Consider the following 11,118-nt stretch of genomic DNA (forward strand, 5'->3'; position numbering starts at 1 on the left):
ATTCATATTTTTCTTTTAAAAAATTCTTGATAGTTTTCAAATGATTCTTTTGTAATTGAACCATAATCTTTCAAGAATATCTTTTTTTTCTTTCTTGTATTCTAGAAGAAGAGGCATAAAAATGTTTCAAAGATGAAGCAAAAGTATCATTAAACAAATCAAAAAATAATTCTTTTTAATAAAAATAACCATAAATATTTTTATTAAAAAATGTTTAATTGACTTTTTTATTATAATATTGAGAATCAACTAATTTTATATTATAATTAGTATTAAAAAAAACATTTAAACGTAAAATTCTAACAAATTATTAAAAAAAACTGTTATCTAGAGATAAACTTTAACTTTAAATATGTAAGATACTACATATATTTATGTTACAAAATAAAATATTTTTTAATAATTTTAAAAAATTAAATTATTTCTAAGTATTATATTTAAAATTATTAAAAACATATAAAGTTGTAAACAATAAAATTAAAAAAATTTCATAATGTTATAATTGTTATTGGTTTCATATATTTTTTTAAATGTATGTTTCTATTATAAATGAAAACAAATTATATTTAATATTTATTAATTAAAAATAGTTATAAAATGATGTTTTTATTATACATCGGTGACAAAACATAATGTCAATAAGACATTTTTTAATATTAAAAAAAAGTTTTTTTATAAATTAATTATCCTTTATATTCTTTATTGTGGCGAAAGATATTTTTTGATATTGTTGTAAAATTTTTGTAAGCATCAGGATCCATTTCATCTATCTTATTTTTAAAATGTTCATAAACAATTGATAATGAAAAGATAAATTGCATCTTATTTTGAACTGCTTTATAGCGGTGTGACCTAAGAGTTTCTAAAAACTTTATTGGATCAAAAGCTTTACATGAATTGATCATATCAATCATGTAAATAGCTAATGCTAATGTTCCGGTTCTTCCTATTCCTGTACTACAATGAATTGCTATTTGACAATTATTGTCAAGATTTACAATTCTTTTGTACAGTTCATGAATAGTTTTACTTTCATTAGGTATGCCTAAAAAAAGCAAATAACATAAATTTTTTGTATTTAAATAAACTTACTCTTATCAGGCCAATTAGTATAATGAAGAATTTTAAAATTACTTCTTACATTTTTGTCATTATAAATTGTATAATCATATTCAATAATATGATTTAAATCATCCACTTTTTTATCAATATACATGACAGTGTATTTACCTCCTTTCATTTCCTTAGCATCTGTAGGAAAATAAGGAAAACACTTATTTTTCTCCTTTATTTCCTTTACATTAACAAGTATGACAATGATTCCGATCTTGTATCTAAAAATCATGTCATACATATCATCAACTGTTGTTGGTATTGGTGCCTAAAAAAATACATTAAATAAAGTTAAATTATTATTAATATCTTACCTGACACATAATAATTTTTCTTTCTTTTTCATCACCATACTTATAAATCATTTGATTAGCATGTATATAACCACGAATATCTTTAGAATCATATCCGTTAATGTTAACTGACGTTTTATCAAGACATGGTAGATCGTTAAAACGATTTTTTCGTTGAGAACTTTCTTTAGCAATATAAAAACGTTGACAGTTTTTTAAAAGTTCTTTATTATTCATTACACCTATTTTAACAAATTGAACACAAAGTTCTCTTAATTTTCCATCATCAAGAACACTAATAAATTGTAAAAAACGCTTGAATCTTTTATCCATGTTACCTTTACAAACATCTAACTTGTAAAGATAACGGTCATATTCATCAGTAAATTTTATCCTCAGATTATTTTCATCAATTAACATTTTGTTCTCAAAGAAATATGCTAGTAATGCTTTCAATAAGTAAGCATATTCCATAGAAGAGATGTTACCACCATAACGCTTTTCACGAATTTCTTTTATAATCTTCATTGGACTATAAATTGAAGCATCAGCTTGCATTGTTTCCAAAATACAACAAAAATATGTAAATATGAATACACGTGATCCAGCACTACGTGAAGCATGAACGAGAACATTCCCATTTCCAGCACATTCAGAAAACTCTGAATATAAGTTGGTGAAGTGTAGATCCGTACTTGGTATTGCATGTTCTTTCCAATAACTAACATGAAAAAGTGTTACTTCCTTTGGTTTTTCTCCTTTCATAGTCATGCTAAATTTTAAAACTTTAACAGATATAAGATTTGTTGGGAGTTCTTCCAAATATTTAACAGTAACATTTCCATAAGTCTGGTTTGTTTCTGGCCAATATAACAATTTATTACTTGTTTCTGGGTCTTCATCACTATCTTGATAAATCATTGAAATAACAACTGCGACATCCTCTTTGTAAAGTAACTCCCAAAAATATTTTACATTTTCAGGTGCTGGTCCATCAGAAATTATATATTTTCTTTCCGGTGAGACATCATCAATGTAATGAGCTCTTATTTCTCCAAAGATTGATTTAAAACATTTGACCAAAGATGAATCAAAAAGAGAACCTGTATCGAAATCAATCTCCTCATCATTTTCTATTTTCATTGAAGACGATTGATTTTTTAATTTATCCGGAATATATTCTTTGTCTTGAACTATTTTACAGTACTCTTCCAATTTTGCATTTGATAATTCTTTCCACAATGCAAATATATTGGGATATATAGATGCTAATTTCTTTCTTCTAATATGTAATTTTATTGCCTTAAGAAATATTAATACACTGATGCCAACAAAAATTAAGATACCAATAATAATACTTCCAACAATAATAAAAATTGCACCAGTAGTTCCAAATGTTTCTTTAAATTTTTCAAATCGTGATTTTTGAATTTTATTTATAGTTACTTTATCTTCATCCACATTTAAATATCTTTTTCCATTTTTATCTATTCCAAAACTTGCTTTGTCACTATGTAAAAACGAGTGAATTAAAGTGACTTCTCCATTAGGTGTTTTGTAAAGGCATTTTAAAGTTGTATTGAAATTCGAAACATCTGTTGTAAAGACAAAATCACCAGAGCGATACAAACCATTGTTTTCTACTCCATTAGCATTCAACTCAGTTAGATTAACTATCTTTTTGTTAATATAATCAACTGAATAAAGGTATCCAAAACTGAATCTATTGATTGAGCAATTTGGTCTGACCACCGTCTCATTTGATGCGTAGAGAATATACTCCAATGGAAATTTAAAGTTTTCTTGTGGTGGTGCGAAATAGAAGATCTTCGTTATCTTGTGGTCGTCTTCAGTCGATGGGCAATCATAAGAAAATTTTAAAAGCTCATATCCATTTAATGAGAATTTTCCCTTGGTAGTTTTGTTAGATTTTGGTACTTCCTTAGCTCCATCCTTTGTGAATATAACCTTGCTAATTAAAATTTCTTCGTTCTTATAAAAATCTTTTAAATTTGGTTGATTTTGTAAAAGAAGTTGAATTTCAAGAGACGTTTCCAAATAGTCGAATTTAATGACATCAATGTCTATACCGTTGAGCGATTTTTGGGTAGAATTGTAACCTTGTACTATTATTTCTGGTATGTCATTGACAGCTCTAAAGATCATGCAAGGCTCTGCAATCTCCTTTTTATAAGTATCTTTAGGTATTGTAAACAAATAGTAGAGTTTGTTCACATGCGGCAACTCATCCGACGTCTTCAACGCTCCATTAACTAATATGAGTTTAAATAATTTGCCTTCCTTGTCTCTTGTAAATTTTAAAATTTTTTTTTGATCATTTCCACATATACTGGTAATTGGAAGTTGGTTTATTATCTTCTCTCGTTTTGCCATTACATAAGGATTTGGTCCGGGTTGCCAATTGAAATTAAACTTCCATTCATAGGGCATTTGGCTTCCATCACTGCGCTTTATTCCAATATCACCACACTGAATATGCTGAGGTCCTGAAGCATTATATATTGATAGTATCCAATTGAATAAAATATCTTGGTTTGAAGGCATAACGCTCCAATCTCCCAGTTTTTTATTTTCAGTGAATTTATCCATACTATTTTGATGTTTGTATAAAGAACCAGGACATTTTAAAAGAATGACGTCCGAGTTAGCTGCAAACCTTAGATTGACTGGAAAAGTAGTTTTGTTGATTTTCTTTGGAACCGTAGGAAAAAAGGTTCCATAAATACCTTCTTCACACTGTGTGAAAATTGGTAGAAGTAGCAGCAGGCAGATTGTTTTAAACTGGTGAATATCCAGAAACATAGTAAATTGTTTTTTGTTAAAAAACACGAGGATTTAATAACTTTTCGAATGATAAAAAATTGAATATTTTCCTCTATTTATTCAAAATTTTTAACAAAATTAACATTTTCTTCAAATAATATTCATATTTTATCAAATTATAGGTAAAAAAAACGTTCTAATGTAAATGACCCTCTTTAAAGTTAATTGATATTACTATGTTATTATAGCTAAAAGATGTACTTTGTACTAACATAGAAATTTAGATAAATTCAAAAAGAAATATAATTTGAAATAGTATGATTATGATTGAATATATCTATTTTTCTATGACTTCAATTGATCAACTTAATGCTATGTTTTAAATGTTTAACTAATGAATGCTTTTTAGTAAAATTAAAATAGAAATTCATTAAATTTTATAACGTTCTAGAAACTTATAATTATAAAAAAATTTTAAATATCATTTTTATTCAAAAAAATATACAATAATTGAATAAATATGATAACAATTAATTATGTAAATTTTATATTAAATGTTTTTGAAACCAATTTTTTGTGAACATGTACAATTTAAAAATATTATGATATTTAATTGATAAAGAAAAAATTTACGAAAGATTGAAACTGTTTTTTGAATTAACTAAAAATTAACTATTCAAAAAATTTTTTTTTTCAATAAAACCACGTATAAAATTTTGCTTAACATAAACGCATTTATTACACAGTTTTCTATACTCTNGATGTACTTTGTACTAACATAGAAATTTAGATAAATTCAAAAAGAAATATAATTTGAAATAGTATGATTATGATTGAATATATCTATTTTTCTATGACTTCAATTGATCAACTAAATGATATGTTTTAAATGTTTAATAAATGAATGTTTTTTAGTAAAATTAAAATAGAAATTCATTAAATTTTATAACGTTCTAGAAACTTATAATTATAAAAAAATTTTAAATATCATTTTTATTCAAAAAAATATACAATAATTGAATAAATATGATAACAATTAATTATGTAAATTTTATATTAAATGTTTTTGAAACCAATTTTTTGTGAACATTATACGATTTAAAAATATTATGATATTTAATTGATAAAGAAAAAATTTACGAAAGATTGAAACTGTTTTTTGAATCAACTAAAAATTAACTATTCAAAAATTTTTTTTTTCAATAAAACCACGTATAAAATTTTGCTTAACATAAACGCATTTATTACACAGTTTTCTATACTCTACGTTTAATTAATAAAACATGTTTTTTTTTATAGTAGTATATTGTAATAAATTTATTGGCTTAATTTTAGAACCACTAATGTATTAGAAATTTTTTTTTAAATATTTGAATATTATACATATGTATAATTTTTTTTATAATTACAATGTTGATTAAATAAAACTTTTTATACTAAAAAAACAAATAAATAAAGAAAAATAAGTAATTAAAATATTTTTTAAATAAAAATAAAAAATAAGAACTTTTTTTGAAATTTAAATATGCCACTAGTCATTCGATAACCCTTGAAATGGGCTGAATTTTGAATATAATCAACAATATTCTAAAATTAAAATTTTTAATTGTTCTTGAAATACTATGCTTGGTACTTTTTCGCGCGTAATCCATTGTAATCATTTTTTTATATCTCAAAAGTGGTTCACGATATAAAAAAATTTTGAAGGTAGACCCCATATGAAAACTCATTAGAAGACGATTGCAAAAATCTGTTTGCATTTATCTTGATTTTTAAACGAGATATGGCCAAGGGCGGAAATTTTTCTAAAATATTCATTGTTCCCGACTTTTCAGTATCTCAGCAAATAATGGGCCTATGAATATAGGACTAGTTTCATTCGATTTCTATTCAAAAGTAGGTCTAGAATATTGATTTTCATAACTGTAATATTATTATTTTCAGAGATTCGTAAATTGGCTGAAAATTTGCTAGATTTCTGATTTTACCTCTAAAAATGCGACCAAAAATGAACAACTTTTTTTGGAATTTGAATATGCCACTATAGTCATTCGATAGCCCTTGAAATGGGATGAATTTTGAATATAATCAACAATATTCGAAAATTGAAACTTCAGGAGTTATAAGGATTCAAAGTTGAAGGGCGAAATGGTGGAATATTTTTTTTAAATCTCGACTTCCATGATAATATTGTAAATTTTAAAAATAAATACTTTTTTCTAGATCAATTTTTTACGGGAAATTCATTAAGCCTATTCACATCTTCATAGGACTTCTAGAAATGAAGATATGATAAGAAATATTTTTAAAAAAAAGTTTTAAGAATCCTGCATAACTCAAGTTTGTGAGGTCACAGAACTATGAAACTTGATGCGCTGTGCTTCTTTCATAATTTAAGGTGTACCCTACGTTGAAAACTTTTTTTTATTTTTAATAGTTCTTGAAATACTGTGCTTGGTACATTTTCGCGCGTAATCTATTGTCACCATTTTTTATATCTCAAAAGTAGTTTAAGATATAAAAATATTTTGAAGGTAGACTCCATATGAAAACTCATTAGAAGTCGATTAAAGAAATCTTTTTGCATTTATCTTTATTATGAAATGAGATATAAACAAAGGCGGAAATTTTTAAAAAATATTCATTGTTCCCGACTTGTCAGCTTCTCTGCAAATACTTACCCTATGAAGATGGAATTAGTTTCATTTGATTTCCCTTTAAAAGTTAATCTATAACAACAATTTTTATGACTCTATCATTTCTATTTTCAGAGAATCACAACTTTTCTAAAAATACCATAGATTTGCGATTTAATCTTAGATAATTTTTATATATTTTTTTAATAACTAAAACTTTTCAATGATTAATCTTTGATTCAATATTATAATTAGTTCTTCTTTATTTCTTTTTTGTTTATATGAAAAAAGTGTTTTGTTACATTTCCCTGATTTACTAAATTTAATAATAAATTTGTTATTTCAAAATCTTTAAATTTCAATTTATCAAAATATAAAGTTAATTTTTTTTTCATTTTAATACTATATAATTGTAGTCACAGAATAATAGGTATTATTTTCTATATCCTTGGCTCCAATAAAAATTTATTTTTTCACATTTTTCATAGTTATTTTTGTCAATTAAAAATACATAAAGTTATCGTAACTATTGTCTTTTTAAAAACATTTTAAATAATTTTTAATGGAATGAATGGTCTTTGACATAGTATATTTACATTTATCAGTAAATCCCTTTTTAAAAATGTGCAAAATAAACCATTCATATCTTCTTATATTAGCTGAAAATATTTAAATATTTTTACATTAAAATTACTAAAAAGTTTAAAAGAGTTTTTGCTGTTATTGGATAAAAAAGATCTATATAGATAAAAATAAGAAATTAAAAATTTGTTTATCATAATAATGTTAATATATAAATTTATATAAAAAAAATTTAAGATTTTATCGAATTATTTTTAGAATTAAACTAATAAATGATTGTATAATTTTACAATTTACTTTTTCTTTGATACAATAAATTCTACAAATGGTTGTTATGTTATATCAATAAAAGCACATTATGTTAACATTTAAAAATGTTGTAAAGTACAATTATTATAATCTTTTAAAATTACATCATAAAAGGTAATTAATTTTTTTAATATTTTGATATAATAACTTTGATAAATTGTAAAATAACTTTTTGATAATATTATTTTCTCTAGAAATATGATTTAAATGTAACAATACTATTTTTTGCTTTCATGACATGCATCAATTTTTTTTATAGAATGTTCTAAATATAATTTTATACAATTATTATAAATTTATAACTATTTTTGTACATATTTCTGAAAATTTTAAAGTTTAAATAAAAAGTCGTAATTTTTAATATAAAGTTTATGATTATATATCTTTTTTTATTCTTAATGATTTTAAAAATAGGTGAAAGGTATATATATCTAATTGATACAATTTTAAAAATATTTAAATACACTTAAATATTTTAATATTAATTTGAAAAATGACGTTTTATTTGAATATTAAAAAATGATAAATACTATATTAATGAAGCTTTATTCATTTTACTATAATTTTATTTTCATTAAATAAATATACTTGATTGATTTTTTTTTTTAAAAATATATTTTAACAATGAATCGTTCAGAATTATTTAATGCGCAAAATGCAACTTCAGATATATCGGGTAAATTTCGAGAAGCTACAATTGAATATAATACTCAATGCCATCGATATAAGTTAGAGATTGAAGAATTAAAGATAACAATAAGTAAGTTAAAAGATTTAAATGACAAGGCTCATAAACGTATATACAAACTTAAACAAGAGAATGATGAATTAAATGGAATAATACTAGAATTAGAAGATAAATTAAGTCACAATAACATGACAATAAATAATTTAATAATTAAAAACAATGAAATGAAAGAAATGAATGAAGAATATAAGAAACAGTTAGATGAAGAAAAAGAAAAATGTATTAAATTATCCATTAGACCTTCTGAAGAATGTTTAATAAATAAGATAACTGAACAATCCAAGGAATATGAAGATAAATTAAAAGAAGTTATTAATTCAAAAGATGATTTGAAACATGAATTAGATATTTTAAAAGAAAAATATTCTTCTATAACAGAAGAATATATGCTATCGAGAGGTGAAGTATCTGTATTGGAAAAAGAAATTAATGAATTAAAGGAAAAAGAAGATATTATGAAAATGGAAATAGGTTCTTTAAAATTACAAATATCAGAAAAAAATAAAAAATCATTAGTTGGAAGAATAAATGATGATCCAGAACTTAAAAAATATTTAAACACCCAACAAATGATGTTAGAACATTTAGAGATAGAAAATGATTCAATGCATGAGATGTACCAGTTAATGTTTAGAAAGATTAAAGAACAGTTAGTGGAGAAAAAATGTAATGATGATGAAAGGATTTATGATAATAATATTCTTAGTATGAATGTAGAAAAAAACGTTGTTTTGGATAATAAAATATGTAACAAAGATACACTATCGTCAAATATATTTATTACATCATGTAAAAATTGTTCAGGAAAAATTGAAATTGCATAACATAACATAAATACCATATATATATATATATTATCAATCATTTTCTTTGTTATAAGATTATATCAAATTGTTGTTATATTATATAATTGTACAAATAATAGAAAAGAACTTTAAGCAAAATACTTGAAAACTTTGTTTGTTATAACTATATGCTAATATTAATTATTTATAAAAAAAAATATATTTTTATTACAAGAATTATTTTAATAAATATTTTTATGTTTTTAAATAAAAATTATTAAATAAATTGTTTTAAATGATTATTTTAATTATATTAATTAATAAATATATTTGAAGTTTTATTAATATTATTACAAATAAAAAAAAAGGTATTGTTATTATTATATTGATAATGATGTGTTTAAAATATAATTTATATAATAAGAATTAAAATTAACATTAGAAGTTTACGAGTAATAAATCAAAATTTATCTTTCTACTTTTAATTATTATTCTGATTGTCTAGGCTATATTCTATCAACTATCAAATGTTTTTCTTGTTTTAAAGATTTACATTTTTTTTTATATTTATAAAAAGATATATTATTATTAATGTCAAATGTTGTTTTCCTAAAATTAACTTTTGATACACTATTCTTAATAACTAATGTTTTAATGATAAAAATAAATTAAATACATAGTTAATTATTTTTGGTTATTAACTACTTTATACTTTATTAAATTTTGTCATTATTTTATTTTATTTTATTGTTATTTAATTTATAATACTTAATTTATCAATGCCACAAAGTTTAATTATTTTTTTATTATTATTTTTATAATGTAGTTGAAAACTTATATATCTTATACAAATTTTAAATATTAAATTGTTCCTGGTAAACTTTAATCTTCAGAATTATTTAAAAATATATATTTTAATTCTTTAATATTTGATATGTAAGATACATTTTAATATATCAAAAGAGGATATATATATTTCTTTATATATATATATTTTTTTTCTCTATAAATTATTCTTTTTTTTTATAAAATTAAATTTTAATATTTTTTTTTCTATCATAAAAAAAAATATTGTTAAAAGACGAAGTTAAAAAAAGAGTGTTAACATATAATTAAAAGTATATAAAAATTTTATAACTTTTTTCTATAAAAATTATTAAATATGCTTTTTTTTTCTCGAAATAACGACACCTTGTGTATTAAAATTAATAATAAAAAAAAATTAAAATTATTATTATTAAAAAAATAATTTTCAACATTTTCTAATATTTATTTTAAAAATTAAACTATACATTTATTATTATATATATTTTACAAAATATAATAACTTAAAAACATCATTTATACTTAACTTCATAATTTTTCTCGCAAAACTTTTATTTTTATAAAGAAAGCCACACTTATCTTCTTATTGAGGTTTATTAAAATAATATATTACTAATCAAAAACATTCATATCCAATGATGTTTTGAACAATCTAATAACAAAAGATTGTAATAAAATATCATTTTTCTTTGATCTTTTTATTTAAAAATTTTTGTTTAATTTTTCATTATAAAACGTTATTATAAATAAAAAAAAAAGTTTATATATTTTAAGTGCTAAATTATAAAAATTTTTGAAAGTTAAGATATGAAGATTAAATTTTTTTTATTTGTAATATTATATTTTTTCATGTTTATTTAACATAAATTTTTTTTTTCCTTTTTTTCTTTTTAACTATCTTATATATCATAAAATTTATAAATTTTATTTGTTATTTTTGTAAGAAAATGTTTATACCTATAATATTAGATGGTTTTCGTCATTGTCATGGCAATTTGTCAAAAAAAATTTTAATAAAAAGTTCACTTTTTTATCATCACCTT

At 21.9% G+C, this 11,118-nt stretch overlaps 2 protein-coding genes across 2 annotated transcripts; one reads left to right on the forward strand and one right to left on the reverse strand.

The window, feature by feature from the left end:
• Positions 1-683: 683 nt before the first annotated feature.
• SRAE_2000098200 (Protein-tyrosine phosphatase, receptor/non-receptor type domain and Protein-tyrosine/Dual specificity phosphatase domain and Protein-tyrosine phosphatase, catalytic domain-containing protein) lies at positions 684-4,229 on the reverse strand (the record flags this gene model as incomplete). The annotated part of the gene is made up of 3 exons (XM_024651879.1): positions 684-1,045; positions 1,093-1,381; positions 1,428-4,229. The coding sequence occupies 3 exons, from the start codon at positions 4,227-4,229 to the stop codon at positions 684-686; spliced, it is 3,453 nt and encodes a 1,150-aa protein (XP_024505512.1).
• A 4,112-nt stretch (positions 4,230-8,341) lies between these two features.
• Positions 8,342-9,289, forward strand: SRAE_2000098300 (Hypothetical protein; the record flags this gene model as incomplete). Its single annotated transcript, XM_024651880.1, has 1 exon — positions 8,342-9,289. One exon carries the CDS (start codon positions 8,342-8,344, stop codon positions 9,287-9,289), a length of 948 nt encoding a protein of 315 aa, XP_024505513.1.
• Between the last annotated feature and the right edge of the window lie 1,829 nt (positions 9,290-11,118).

This window comes from Strongyloides ratti (genome assembly GCF_001040885.1).
Source record: "Strongyloides ratti genome assembly S_ratti_ED321, chromosome : 2".
Lineage (NCBI taxonomy): Eukaryota > Metazoa > Nematoda > Chromadorea > Rhabditida > Strongyloididae > Strongyloides > Strongyloides ratti.